Source organism: Ovis canadensis, chromosome 9 (genome assembly GCF_042477335.2).
Source record: "Ovis canadensis isolate MfBH-ARS-UI-01 breed Bighorn chromosome 9, ARS-UI_OviCan_v2, whole genome shotgun sequence".
Classification (NCBI taxonomy): Eukaryota; Metazoa; Chordata; class Mammalia; order Artiodactyla; family Bovidae; genus Ovis; species Ovis canadensis.
In genome coordinates, this window is record NC_091253.1 from 49,071,764 (window position 1) to 49,087,761 (window position 15,998).

Genomic DNA, 15,998 nt, shown 5'->3' on the forward strand with positions numbered 1-15,998 from the left:
TTAAATTGTCTAATGTCACAAATTGCGTTAATTTTTGAAGTGATGTGGCTGACTACTAGTAGTATCAAACACATTCAGAACTGCTTTTAGGCCTATATTTATAACTTTAAAAGGGCTTCCCAGGTGGCGCAGTGGTAAAGAATCCTCCTGCCTATGCAGGAGACGCAAGAGATGAGGGTTCAATTCCTTAGTGGGGAAGATCCCCTGGAGTAGGAAATGACAGCCCACTCCAGTATTCTTGCCGGGAAAACTCCATGGACAGAGGAGCCCAGTGGGCTACAGTCCAGGAGGTCACAAACAGCTGGACAGGATTGAGCACACACACACATAATTTTTAAAAGTCAACAGCAAACTTGATGAATTTCTGTTAAAATCTATCCTCATGTTATATGCAACAGACAAGGTAAATATTTGTTTACAACGTTTGTTGAATAAACCATCCATTTAAGTTTAAGTAAAATAAACAAAAAGGAAATATGTATTGAAATATCTTTTGAAGATTAAAGTCAGTCTTAAACTGTAAATAAGATACCAAAAGTGTCCTAGAAAAAATTTTTTTACATTATATACCCCAAACAGTACCTGGTCCCCTCACTCTCCACTGTTGCTTTGGTTATATTATGCTCCAAATAGATGGCAGTTCAGGACAGGGGGATGGTGGCAATTTATCTACCTGTCTCCACTCAGGCATCGCATTCCCTCCTCAACTATTCTACATGGAGTCCTTCTCTCTTTCACAGAGTCAGCCCTTTCTGCCTGAAAACCCAGCTTACCCTTCACCACCTCCATTAAAACAAAACAAACACCTGACTCACAGTTACCTCCCTCTAACTCTGTGCACCCACGGCACTGATGCACTCATCAGGACCCAGCACTACAAACCAACATCAGATGACCAATAGATCATTTCTCTAGGACTGGATCAGAGATAATCTGGGATAACACAGAATTCAAATATTATTCATCATCTATTTTTGGAAAAAGTACAGTCAGTAATTCCATCATTCAAAACATAAAAATATTTCTGCAGAAACAAAACCAGAATTTAATCTCCACTCAGCACAAACCATTACCTGTGCTTAATGGACCAGGACAGTTAGACCTTCATCAAGTAGTAGGACCAGTCTGAACACTTGATCCAGAAGTTCTTTTTGACTTTGGCGAGAAAAGCACATATCTCTGACTCACTTAAGCGAATAAAACTCCCCAAGGCCATAAGTTTTGTGTGTCACAAGCAAAGTCACTGAATCTTCATCCAGAAGTTGGTGCTTTCCCAAGGACTCCCATCTCTCCTTAAATTTTTGATTAGACCAATATATCTTTGAAGGCTGGTTGAAATGGAGGAGCTTTTCAAACACAAAGAGGGCAGGATGACAGCCCAGTGTTTTTCTGTCCCTCCAAAGCCCTCGACTACTCTGCAGATTTATTTATTTGGAATTGTCTTTGGTCCTCTCTCTTCTTTCATATGTTCTGGCATGAACTCTTCCTTTTCACGTTGGATGGGGATAGGGCAGCAGCAAGAGGTGACACAGAGATGGGGTGGAACCGTTTCAAGGCACTAGAAGTGAGAGGATGTCTGTGGGCATTGAGTAAAAAAGCCCCTAGAAAGGTAACATTTGAAGCCCCAATGTCGCCCATCAAGGCCTTAAAGAAGTATCTCCTGTTATTGTCCTCAGTATCACATACCACTTAGGACTTCCCCGGTGGCTCAGATGGTAAACATCTGTCTACAATGCAGGAGACCCAGGTTCGATCCCACGGTCGGGAAGATCTCCTGGAGAAGGAAATGGCAATCTACCCCAGTACTATTGCCTGGAAAATCCCATGGACAGAGGAGCCTGGTAGGCTACAGTCCACAGGGTAGCAAAGAGTCGGACACGACTGAGCAATTTCACTTCACTTCACATACCACACATACTATTCAACACACTGCAACTGTTTTTTTCCCTCCATCCTCAAAACACATAATATTTTTTTCATTTAATATTTCTTTTAAGATCCTGAGTATTTTTTTAAGGAAGGGATATTTTGAGCTTTCAAAAGAAAACTTCTTTAATGATTATTCAAGCAACATTGAGAAATATTTTCTCTGATTTCATTCTTTAAGGTACATGTATCACTTATATAAACAGCAGTGATTTCCAGGCAATGAGGTAGATATGAATGTGGCCTCTGGTCATGAGCAATTCCATGCTGCAGTACATGCAGCTGGGAATGACAGAGAGGAAGACTGGCATTTTGATGGCCCCTCAAATATACCATTACTTGTCACTGATGGGCTATTTCCCAGGAGAGAACTCTGGTCCTTACAGAAAGAAATATGAACAACAGAGGCATCCTGTCAATTGCACCAACATGGGTTGTCTCAATGATCCTGGCCCTGGACTCAATGTTGGAAGGAACACAGAGAGTGAGAGGGAGGCTGTCTTAGCTTGGGCTGTGATAACAAATTACCATAGACTGGTAGCTTAAACAATAGAATTCATTTCTCACGGCTCTGGAGGCTGGAAGTCCACAATCAGGGAACCTGGTGAGAGCCTGTTTCCTGGCTTGGAGATGGTCCTGTGTCCATCACCCAGCAGTGAGCAAGGAGAAGCAAGCTCCCTCTGGAGTCCATGAGGGCACGAATTCCATTCATGAGGACCCCACCCTCATGACCTCTTCTAATCCTAATCACCTTCCAAAGGCTCCACCCCCTAATATCATCACATGAAGGGGTAGAGTTCCCAGCATATGAATTGAGCAGGGAAGGGGGGATGGAGCGGGGGGGGGGGGTGGGGTGGGGTGGGGGGGGGTGGTAAATCACAAATACTTCAATCCATAACAAGAGCCCACAGTTAGTGAGAAGGACTCTTTAAACAATAAAGGTTACAAATGCATGAGATCAGTGCCTCAGCAGCCATCTATCAAGGAAACTGGGAGCACAGAAGAGGGAGAAATTAATTCTGCTTTGGGAAGGAACTCAGAAAGAGTATCATGAAGAAATGACATGCTAACTAGATATTGAAGAAGAGCAGGAGTTAACTAAGAAGGGTAGTAGGAGAGTGACTTCTTCAGACAAAGCAACTCTCTAAAAATCTCTCTCTCCCCCCTAATTGCTTGAGATGAATAAATCAACTTACCAATTTTAATCAGAGCTAAACTAGACTTTTAATTACCATTGAGGTTTCTCCAAAGTTATTTTCTGCTTATCGTCTTTCATAGCATCCACAAAAGTGACCTGCTGAATCTGCAGAATTTTTACAATAATAATAATAATACTATGATGAAACTTAATAGCATAGATTACCTTTATAACCACCAGCCCATGCGCATTCTCCAGGCCCACTAAGGCTAATGGGAAGTTTCTTCTGCTGCCAAAAGCTTATTGAGGACTTTTTTTATTTTAACATAAATTGAAAAAATTCAAGAACTACACAGCTACTTGGAAACTAAATCATTTTCAGTAAATCACCAAATACTCTACATGAACAACAAAGTTTTGGTGTTGTTCAAGCTGATTTGTTCTTCTTACCTCCATGGGAAAAGCTTTGAAATTAACTGTGTGCTCAGAACCACGCTGGTTTTCTCTTCCCCAGTGAAATCTAACTTCATACAGCTCAAATTCATGTCCTTGAGGCAATGGACCTCCTGATAGAACTGAAGAAAGAAAATAAGTTATATTTAATTACATCTCAAACACATTCATTAGCACAGCATTATAAACATTTGGGGATATTTTTTGCTAAGAGGTCTCATAAATTCTACAGATTAAATTCACATAGTCAAAATGAGGAGAGTATAACTACTGTGGGATGAATTCATACTATCATCTTGATACAGTAGACATTCAAAAATTCTAAAATACTTGAGAATGACATGTATATGTTAACTTCTTATATATTTTAGGCATAGGAACAGACAGGAAATAAACACAGCAGCTATCACAGTTTCCCCTGAGACAAACCTAGCATTGATCAGGAGACCAGAATATGACCTGAGTCTCAGACTGACCAATAATTTTCTATAGACTTATCACTAAATTAAACATTGTTTATAGATAATCCATTACACAAGAACACTTTCAATTGAGAGAACAGATGTTAGCTGGCATAATTACCCATGAAGCCAATTATTAAGCCAACTTGGTTTTTCAACAATGAAATTGCTATTTTTAAAAAGCTGTCTATCATCCAGTGTCACATAAATGCAAATAAAACTGTGATAAAATATTCACAATATTTAAAATATTGAATTTTAGTTCTATGGGGCCCTGTCTCTGTGTCTCACTTCCGGAGATAACCAAGAACTCTGTCCCAAACAAGGGTACTCTGAAGGATGATGGAAAATACATCTAGTCTTGAAGCAACAAAATACTGGGCAGGGAACTAAGATCCTACTTCAAGCCACTGATCACTGCTGCCTCCCTGAGATCGAATCAGTCTCTTGCTTGCTGCCCCCCAGCCTGCACCATTTGAAATGGAAACATCCTTCACCCTATGTGTCTATGACATGACCCAAGGCTTTGGGGCATTCATGGGGCTGGCGGGGAGAGGGGGAGAGGCACTATTCTAACACCGCACTCTTTAAAAAGAGCAGAAAATTATCTTGGATGAGGCTTAGCGAAAAGAAACGATAGGATTGTGAAACAAAGAGGATTAAAAATATCTTTCCCCAAAACGTTTTCATCAGGTACACACACACACACACACACACACACACACACAGAGAGTTTCTGAAACCTTTACAGAGCAGTTCACTAGTATTTTATTACAGCAGTGGATGAAGCTGATCCTGTTAGTGAGTTCAGGGGCAGAAAAGAAAGATCTGAGCTTCACCTGTACTAGGCTTCCATCTGCCTAGTGGCCAATATTTCTTCAGATTAAAACTTGGAAATTGAGATGATATTTTTAAATGCCCTGAAAATTCAAACTGCACAGATGTATGTTTTATCGAGGAGAAGTTCCGGGCCCACAGGGGTTTCACTGAAAAATACTTCAATGAATACTTTTTGATCACCAACACTGTAGCAGGTACATGGTGTTTAAGATATATGGATGTTATCAAAACAGACAAAACTCACTGGCTTCATGGATCTTACATCCTTCTGCAATGAAATGCAAATGTATATATTTATGAAGATCAGACTTTTACTGTGATATTTATTTGGTCATTACAGGGCTTCCCTGGTGGCTCAGACAGTAAAGAATCTGCCTGTAATGCCTGTAATGTGGGAGACTCAAGTTCTATTCCTGGGTGGAGAAGCTCCCCTGGAGAAGGGAACGGCAACCCACTCCAGTATTCTTGCCTAGAGAATCCCATGGACAGAGGAGCCTGGTGGGCTACACTCCATGGGGTTGCAGAGTCAGACACGACTGAACACCTAACACTTTCACTTTTGGTCATTACACGGTCCTCATGCTCAAGAAAATTCTAATGAAATCAGATCCTCAGGGTCTTACTTTCAATGGGGTTGAAAAGGAACACAAAGAAGGGAAGTGTTTTAACCAAGCCTGGTCCCCAGGGAGAGGTGATAAAGGGGAAGCTGTCAGCCAAGAATTGGTTCTGGTACCTTTCACTTCTGCTGCAGACAAATAATCCAAAGTTAAACCACACTAAAATCACAGGGCTGTGCAAAGCCATAAAAACTGACAATATCCTGAATTCAGAATTTTATGAGGTTCCAGGTAAAACCATTACCTGTTCATCTCCCACAAATGATTGTGTTTACAGACTACAAATAAATAGCAGCTCTATTTCACCCATCTGGCAGCATCCTCTCAAAGCATTATTCTTCCTTTGGACCATTTACTTGCTTTACAAGAAAACTAGTCATACCAAGAGAAGAACACTTATCCTGCATTTATGAATATCAACTTTGCTGAGTGATATTTTGTCACTCTATGGCAGGTTTATTAGTTGTGGTATCGCCATGTTCAATAAAATTACAATGAAACATGAAACTCACACTGATGATGTGCTGCATTTCCTGAGAATAACAAACTTGTGAAAAGGACACCGGATATACTGTTATCATTGCTACCACCTCCACTGTTGTGAACGCTTTTTCTCTGATAGGCATGGCCATTACGCTTATAGACATAAGAGTTCCTTTCAGAAGCTTCTGCAAAATTTGAGAATCCCATGGAGACATGGCACATATACACTCCCCTGAAACTATCTAAGCTTCTATAACCCTTTGCTGAAAACAGATTTGCCAGAGAGTTCAAAGGTTGAGTCCGCCTCATTTCATTCGAGTTTAACACACATGTTTTGAGATGGACTCCATGCCTGGCCATGTGCTGACCACTGAGTGTGTAAAAGGAAGGATATAGCCTTGTACTGGCAAAGCATTCTCAGTGCTGAAGGAACTAAAAGTGATTGCATTGGGGCAGAAGGGAAAGGGGCTTCCCAATGGCTCAGCAGGTAAAGAATCCACCTGCAATGCAGTGGATAGGAGTTCAGTCCTTGGGTCAGGAAGATCCCCTGGAGGAGGAAATAGCAACCCACTCCAGTATTCTTGCCCGGAGAATACTATGGACAGAGGAGCCTGGTGGGCTACAATCCAAAGGGTAGCAAACAATCAGACATGACTAAGGACAGAAGTAAAAAAGGAAAAAAAAAAAAAAAAGAGCAGAGGAAAATGCACAAGGCAGTTAGAACCCAGCAGGATCCAAGCCAAAACCAAAGGCAGGAATTGTGGGGGGAGGTGAGGAGTTAGAAAGTAAGTCAGGAAGACTTTACGGAGGAGGTAACAGCTAAGGAAGTCTTAAAGGGTAAGCTAAGTGCAGAAGTGAGAAACTGTACTTTAGAAGCAGAAAGAAGAGGCTCAGAAAGACTCAGAGGTGGGAAATGGCCAGAATGGATGCCAAGAGAATAAAGTCAGAGGTGTGCAATGACCAAAGGCAGACCTCAAGGTATGAAATTAGCCGGGTTGGAGTGGGCAGATGGCAGTCCATGCAGACAGGCTGGAGTTCATCTTGGAAAATCATCTCTAGTTTTTAAGCAGTGGGCTAATATTTTTGCATTTTAAAATACTACTTCCAAGTCTGGGACTTCCCTGGTGATCCTGTGGTTAAGACTCTCTGTTTCCATTGCAGGGGTGGGGGGCGGGGGGGGGGGGGTACCAGTTCCGTCCCTGGTCTGGAAACTAAGATCCTGTATGCCATGAGGCACAGCCAAAGAAACAATGGATTAAAATATTACTCCTAGGTCTGCATAGATGGTAGATCAGCAAAGGGCAAGCCCAACTGTTGAGAAACCTGCAGCCACAGCCAGGCAAAGACAGCATGACCAGGAGACAGAGTCTGATGGAGTCATGACCCCAGATTCAGGAAGACCAACACCAATGGCCCCTGATGCATCCCCCAAAGGATCAGAGGTCCCTAAAGTTCACTCTCTATATGTTTAATTTATTTTTTATTAAAGTATAACTGCTTCACAATGTTCTATTAGATTCTGCTGTAAACAACGTGAATCAACTCAAGTACACACATATCACCTCCCTCTGTAGCCTCCCTCCCACTCCCTTCCCATCCCTCTGGGTCATCAAAGAGCACCTCGCAATAGGTTTAAAGACCTTATGACCTCAGTTTAATTTTTAAGGAACCCCAAATGTATTCATAAAACATTCTAAAAAATAGTTATTAATCAGTTCTTTTAACATTTGAAGTCTTCAAAGCAACAATTAACATTTTTACCAGTCCTTAGCTTTTAACCTATAGCTTTATTTCACATTAAAGAATAAATATCATCAGCTCATAAATGCAGTGCTAACATCAAACAAGAGGGAGAGGAGGCCAGTTAAACAGGGTCTATAAGCAAAGCAAAGCAGATGAAGATGACAGTCCAGATAATTCAAGTTCCCCAGAGTCAGCTAATAATAAATATTATCATTAAGAAATTCAAGTTTTGCTCTCCTAGTTGTCCTCATTTACAAGAACTGCTCTAAGAAGAGATCAGATAATTTGTATTTCAGGTAGTAAATGATCAATAAATATGTATTAATGGAGGGAGGGCTATCATTTGAGGACCAGCTGAAGGAAATAATTATGTCTGGAAAGGGAAAATCGTAATTTCACGGTATGATGGTAGTAGTCAATATTTTAAAGAATGTCATGTGGAAGGACAATTGCAGGACCTCCCTGGTGGTCCAGTCTGCCTGCCAATGTAGGGACACATGTTCGATGCCAGGTCTAAATCCCACATGCTGCAGGGCAACTACACCCATGTGCCACAACTACTGAGCCCGCACACCCTACAGCCTGTGTGTGCTCTACAACGAGAAGCCCCCGCAATGAAAATCCCATGCGCCACAACTAGAGAGTAGCCCCCATCTGCCACAACCACAGAAAGGCTGCAAGCAGCAAGGAAGACCCAGTACAACCAAAAATAAATATTAAAATAAAATTTTAAAAATAAAAAAAAAGAAGAAAGTACAATTACATGTGTTCTGTATAGGTCCAGAATTTCACAATAGAAGCGATGACGGAGATCCCAGGACTTTTTGATGTGGTTTCACTAGAAAGCAAAATGGATCCTCTCTCAGTGAGGCATGGATATCTTTTCCTGAGCTGTTCAAGCTGAAGGAATGCAGCTACTGGCCAGAGGGTCTGAGATCAGGGGCTGGAATGGTGGCCTCCAGGGGCCAACCCATTCAGTGAATCTATGATTTGGTCACCTTCCTAATCTCATCTGCTGCCTTATTGTATCACCTACACAATCAGACTATTTTCTTCTCAAGAAGAGGGTCGAGGAAGAAGCTTTGAGAAATTCCATCAATTAAGGATAATGGGGGATGAAGAACCAGCAGAAGAAAGGTAGTCAAAATTAAGAAGAAACCTCCAGAGCTGGTGTGTCAGAGACCAACAGGAGAGTTTCCAAAAATTCCACTGCAAATGCAGCAGAATCAAAGTACTGTAAGGATTTTAAAGCGGTCCTTTGATCGTGGGATGAGGAGCTTACCAATGACCTTGGTTTGGGAACTTTCAGGAGGAGGTCTGGAGTGAAAGATTTGTGCTCATGACATCTCTCAAATTTAAAACCCCAGATAGAGTTATTAAGGGCTTCCCTCATAGCTCAGTCAGTAAAGAGTCTGCCTGCAGTGCAGGAGACCCAGGTTCGATTCCTGGGTCAGGAAGATCCCCTGGAGAAGGAAAGGGCAACCCACTCCAGTATTCTTGCCTGGAGAGTCCCATGGACAGAGGAGCCTGGCAGGCTACAGTCTACGCAGTCTCAAGAGTCGGACACGACTGAGCAACTAAGCACACTTATCTAAGGAAACTATACCATAGGGATTATGCTAGAAGCTTTCACTTAATAAGTAGAAGTATTTAAATTATACTACAGTTGTTGTAACTTCTTTTAGTAATTCTGTACTCTTTTTTAATACAAAATAAAAAAACATTTAAGACTTTTTATACAGACCCTTTTTAAAGTCTTTATTGAATTTGTTACAATACTGTTTCCATTTTATGTTTTGATTTTTTGCCCACAAGGTATGTGGGCTCTTAGCTTCCCAACCAGGGATCGAACCCACAACTCCCTGCATTGGAAGTGAAGGCTCAACCACTGGACCACCAGGGAAGTCCCCCTCAAAAATTTTTAATTGTGCTTATTCTACAAAATTTTTATTAAAAAAAAAAAACAGCATCCAAGGAAACTTCGATGCATTCCTACCAAGCAAAAGAAGGCAAGCAGAAACCTATAAAATGTACAATTCCAACCACATGACCTGAAAAACGCAAAACTATGGAGACAGTATAAGGATCGCCACAGTATTGTGATCACCAAGAGCTCGGGAGAGAGACAGAACAGAAGGAACACAGAGAATTTTTACGGCAGTGAAACCATTCTGTATGATATTACAATAGTGGACACATGTCATTAAACATTTGTTCAAGCTCAAAAACACCAAGAGCAAACCCTAATGTAAACTATGGACTCTGGGTTGATGAGGTGTCAATGTAGGTTCATTAACTATAATGGCTGTACCCTCTGGTTACACACTTTTTCACCTGCGACCAACAACCAGAATACGGACAGCCAGGTGTGAGCCATCACATGGCTTCCCCCAGAGAAATCCATACACCCACAAAGGCTCCTCCAACAACACAGCCTGCTCCTACATAACCATGTTACTGTGACAGCCACCAGACCTCAATCCCTGCCCACATGCAGAGCCTCTAACTCGACTTTTAGACCCATTACTAAACGTGAACAGAGAGCCAAAGATCACTGGACATTTGAGAAGATCCTCTGGCATAAAAGAGAGAGGCCAAAACAAACAGAAGAACCCCAAAATAAAACAGAAACCCAGGAGATCAGAAAAAATGATCCTGTATTCAAGAAATAAACACTGGTAGTTTTTTTTTTTTAATTTTTAAAATTCATAGAATAAGCACCATATTTTAGAAATTAAAAATTTAAGAGCAGATTAGAGATAAATATAAGACAATTAGACAAATACAAGAGAGTAGAAGTTTAATAGAAAGATAAAAGTTGAGGAAATCTAACAAAATAGAAGAAAAAAGACTAAAAAAAAGAGTTACTGGAAAAAGAGGGAAAAAAACAGAAAACTTCTCAATTAAATAATACAAGAAAGTTCCTGAGAAATAAAAGACAATTATCTTTTGATTTGGGGGCCCACCAAGCACCCAGCACACAGACCCACAAGGTATCTAAATATTTACTCTCATAAGCCCTTCTTCTCAGCAAATTACTAGGAGATGAACTGTGGGAGGGAATAAACCAAAAACTCTCTGAAAGGAGGGAACAGTCTCAAAAGAGGATCAGATCATCCAGCTAACATGGGATTGAACACACAGACAGTCGATGGACTTCCTAGGCCTGAGATCTAGCATACTGCAGACAATGACAGTCCCGGTGGGCTGGAGGAGAAGGGTGGATGTGAGGGACAGAAGGACTTCAAAGGGCTTGCTGAATGTCCTGGGAGAAGATGTGCCTGCCAGCCATCAGAGAGTGTAGAAATGAAACCATGATGGATAAACGAAAAATCAAATAAACAAAAATACACTAACGCCAGGGGTGGGGGCCCCCCACATTATTCAATGAAGGAAACAGAACATAGCCTCCGCTGGAAACAATAGTTGCCCAGTCATAATAATAAAAACACTGAATTTAAATAACAACTATAATTTAAGTATACAGGGATGATGGGGGGCAAAACTCCCCTGTGCTCAGTTGCTCAGTCATGTCCAACTCTTTGTGACCCCATAAGCTATACCCAACCAGGCTCCTCTGTCCATGGGATTCTCCAGGCAAGAATACTGGAGTGGGTTGCCATTTCCTCCTCCAGGAGATCTTCCCGATCCCAGGATGGAACCTGGGTAAATATAGACTGCTCCAGACACAGGTTTCTTGGTTACTTTTTTTTTTTTTAGTATGGAGAAATACTGAAAAGGGAGAAACAGTGAAGAAATGACTGTAGTGGCAGAAAGGAGACAGGCATCTGACGGAGCAAGGTCTCCAAAGAGGCTGGAGGAAGGGGTCAGAGTGTGTGCGCCAAAACAGGCCCAGACAGAAACACAGACAGCTCTTCCTCGGTGGTCAGGGGAGGACCGTGTGGGCAGACAGTCGAAACAATGCTTGATGGGCTCTGTTTGGGGGCGCAGTAGGGGGCCACAGAAAATTGTGAATGCTTGAGAAGGCACCAGAAAAAAAATGGCAAATTCAGTGTGATGGAGTAAATTTGATCTTCAAGCAGGAATGAACGCAAATTGTCTTAACTGACAGCATTTGGACTTGTTCATTCCTCTGTACTCTTGTGACACTTTCAGAACACCAGGTTGCATTTACACTGACACCATAGAGGACTGTGTTTTCATTAATAGGAATCTTCAAGAACCATCTTAGCCATCTGTATACAAACCAACATTCAATCACCACGGTCCCCTAATATGAAATGCATGCTAGTTGTATAGATACGTAAATGTTTATTTACAGAAATGAAACGGTATGTCGACATGAACCAATACAATTTACAGTGTAATACCAACATTACCTTAACATGTTTTTTATGTCAGGACAGTCAGCATTCAATAATTTTACTATGTATTTTAAAATTAATACATGATGTCCCATCATAGATAGCCCTCCCCCAAAAAAAACCTGACTTAAGTTTGAGTTTATATCTGACTCTGTCTCTTTGACTACACCTTAGATTCTATTTTGGGAAATATCCATACCTTGTCTAGACTCAGAGTAGCCGGGAAGACTCTAAGTTAAAGCTCAAGAATATTCACAATGAATAAAATAGTCATAGTTGGAAATCAACACCTGCCCTGTCTAACATTAAACCGAAAGATTTTATGGCTTGAAATATCAAATTTATCGATTCAGAATTAATTTGAGTACAGTTGATCTCTATTTATTAAATACTCCCAAATATTTCAACACATTCCTAATTTTACATTCTTCCCAAGAAGTATAGTTAGTATTCACTATGAAAAGCCAGAAATTAATGCTAATTTTAAAATATTCTGCTCTCCTCTCTCCCTATATTTAAGCAAAAAAGCAATTTCCTTGGTAATTATCCAATAGTTTTTCTAAAAAACATTTCAGATCCATCTCAAATAGGTTCAGAAGGGAGGGGGAGAGTTAGAAAAAATAAATAAAAGAGTTTTGTTTGCCATTTAAATCTTTCACTGAGTTTAGAGACTGATTTTGACTGCTATTAATTAAAATTCTTCTTGCCATATTAATTATATTAATATTACTACTAATTATATTATATATAATTATATATTAATATAGTAAATTTAATTTGAAAAGTCTATCTTGGATGCCAAATTATATCAATAAATGCTAATCTTCAGTTTTACAAAGCAGTAAGACGGAATTATAATTATCTAAATGATTTGAGCTAATCAACACGTTGGACAAAATGAAGATTCATATACTTGTGTATGTTGTTGCTCAGTCGCCCAGTCATGTCCAACTCTTTAAGATCCCATGGACTGCAGCACTCCAGGCCTCTCTCTTTCTCACCAGCTCCCAGAGTTTGACCAAGTTCATGTTCATTGCATCGGTGATGCTGTCCAGCTCTCTCATCCTCTAACACCCTCTTCTCTTTCTGCCCTCATTCTTTCCCAGCATCAGGGACTTTACCAATGAGTCGTCTGTTCGCATCAGATGACCAAACTACTGGAGCTTCAGCATCATACATTTGTATATACTTCTCTTCAAATTTCACAGAGCTGGAATTTGACCAACTAAGGTTGTTCCAATAACATCATATAACATGGGACAACCAACTGACACCTTCATAATTTCATCCTTTCAAAATGTTTCAGGAAATAATTCCCCCAAAATGCACGTTATGGTATATAAAGGTATCCTGACAAAAGAGCTAGGTTATTCCTACCATTAAGGTCATACAAGCTAAATTGGCTTGGCAATGACTTCTAGTTTAATAAGAAGCACACAGAAACATCTGAAATACCTGATTTCGACTTCAGGATAACCTGAATGGTATGCCCGTCATTGGCGACCTCACAGTCCCGGCAGACCACATAATTTGGGGAGAGGCGGATATCCAGCAGTGAGGGGTCATATCGAGCCTCTCTTGAATTCAAGTTAATGGGAGACTGGTACTCCCCATTAGCATCCGGAAACACCAAGCCCCACTCAACACCTACGGACAAAATGAAGCAAACTTAGAATGCATAGAAAAAATAAGTTACAGCAAAATTTAACATGCGAAAACTAGTTTAAACATTTTTTATGATCCTTGCCATTATTAAGAAGGTAATGATGACTGTCTCTTTATAGAAGACATGGTATTAATAAAGTGTGTGCATTTTTGCATTCATAGGTTGAATGATCTAATGTTATCAAATATCACATCCGGAGCCCCAGACTAACAAAATGTTCTATTTGCCTACATAGAGGTACTAATTTATGGCTCTAGGAAATTCAGGTCATCTTTAAGTGATTAGAAAAAGAAACAATACCACAAAAATTTCCTGTTCATTAGTTCAATTATGTTAAGTACTTGGAAAATTCCTGTAACTTTCAGTGGTCTTAGTGTGAGTCAAAAAACAAAAATCCAATGCTAGTGAGTAAAAATTTCATAAACAGTATTTTGAAGTGTGCATATTCATATATACAGGGCTTCCTGGGTGGCTCGGTGGTAAAGAATGTGCCTTCCAAGCAGGAGACATGCTAACCCTAGGTTCTGTCCCTAGGTTGGGAAGATCCCCTGGAGAAGGAAATGGAAACCCACTCTTGTATTCTTGCCTGGGAGATCTCATGGACAGAGAAGCCTGGCAGGCTATGGTCCATAAAGCTGCAGAGTCAGACATGACTTAGCAACCGAGCACACACACACATACTCCTATATACACATACCTATATATTATGCATATGTAGATAATACTCTTTCCATGTTTGCATAATACAAGTTATAAACTCTACATTTGTTGCAGATATGTAGTCAACATCAGTACCAGTTGTTAGCTCCATTAGGAGTTATCCTACATCTTCAGGGATACTTTTAGGAAACTAAACTTTTTATACAAGGTCAATCCCCATCTTGCCAGGCCCACTGATTCAGCTCAAAAACTTAGGACTTGTTCAGAAAAAGTAAAACGGTGTCAGCATCCTTCTAGAAAACTCAGTAGCTCAAATAGATACTTTCCCCCCGCAGGCAAGCAAGAAACAGTTTCACGTACGCGGTAAGAGACAAGAATCTGGAAAAGAGTGAATATATGCTTTTGTATAACTGGATGACTTTGCTGTACACCTGAAACTAACACAACGCTGTAAACCAAAGAATGTTTTTTTTCAAAGAAAGAAAATAAGAGTTTCAGTAACGCTGCATTCTCCAGCGTTAAGGCTGCTCTTCTCGCTACTAGCCAGACGGAACTGTCACCAACGCAGCCTTCGGGCTCGCCCACCGTACGGGGACAGATACCAACCGCTGCCCGGCACCAAGATCGGGCTCCCAGAGAAGCACGCGGGTGATGGGCACGCCTGCTCTGCCTGGAGCACCTGCTGCCCCTAAACTGGCCGGGGACCCACGTGGCAAAGAGGGGCGGCGGAGGCGCGGGGAGCGCGCCAGAGCAGCGGGACCCACCCCGCGGGCCAGCCTCCGGACACGCGGCGGGTTACCTTCCTCGTAGCCCCACTCCACACCTTCCTCCTCTTCCTCCTCATCCTCCTCCTTCTCCGGGAAGGCCACGGAATCTTCGATGAAGCTCAGGTCAGCCATGGGGAGGCCGTGGGTCCCCTTGGCGCTCTCGCCCGCGGTGCCTGCGCGCCCCTGCAGGGCGAGCGCTCAGGGCGCGAGTCGGGTGTAAGCGGGGAAGTGTGAGCGCGCGTTCCAGGGGGAGCACTCCCGTAAGTGTGAGCGCGCGTGTGTGAGAGGGTGATGAGTGTGAGCGGGGATGAGTGTGAGCGCGTGCGGTGAAGGGCAACGTGGATTCGGGCGGCGGGCCGGGAACTCGCAGCCTGATTCCAGCAGGAGCGCGAGCAGGCAGGTTATAAACCCGACCGGGGCGGGGCTGGCACGGGAGGGACCGCCCCTGCGCTCGGGCCGGGCCTGCGGTGGACCGCAGGGAAAGGCCGGGGCTCCGGGCTGAAGCCGTGGAAACGGCGGACCCCGCCCCACCCCCAACGACACACACACCGGAGCCTCCCGACACACACACCGGAGCCTCCCAACACACACACAGTCCGCTCCCGCGCCTTCCTTCCAGAACCCCGGGGTCCACCCTGAGCAGCCAGTGCGCAGACCCTTGGCCAGGGCTCCTTACCCTTCTGTATTGTCATCTGACTCCAGGAAATACCACAAAGAACGAAGAGGGTCGGGAGAAGAGAGATGAATTACCCCGATGACAGAGGGCTTGAAAACCCCTTACCAAAACCAAAAAACTTTCCCGCTCCGAATCTTTATCATTGAATATTCACTTTTTAATTTAATTCATCCTTAGAGACCAGTGGAAACGAGTACGGAAAATTTTCCAGGAAGCCTCTGGTTCCTCCAAATATTTAAGGGG

General features: G+C 42.2%; 1 protein-coding gene across 1 annotated transcript in view; it reads right to left on the reverse strand.

Annotated features, from left to right (window-relative positions):
• CA8 (carbonic anhydrase 8) overlaps positions 1–15,779 on the reverse strand; it is an 87,551-nt gene extending 71,772 nt beyond the window's left edge. The window contains exons 1-3 of the mRNA XM_069601029.1: positions 15,112–15,779; positions 13,442–13,633; positions 3,515–3,639 (exon numbers count right to left, since the gene is read on the reverse strand). Coding sequence (XP_069457130.1) covers positions 3,515–3,639; positions 13,442–13,633; positions 15,112–15,211 — 417 coding nt within the window. The 5' untranslated portion in view covers positions 15,212–15,779. The remainder of the gene's footprint in view (positions 1–3,514; positions 3,640–13,441; positions 13,634–15,111) is intronic.
• Positions 15,780–15,998: the final 219 nt, after the last annotated feature.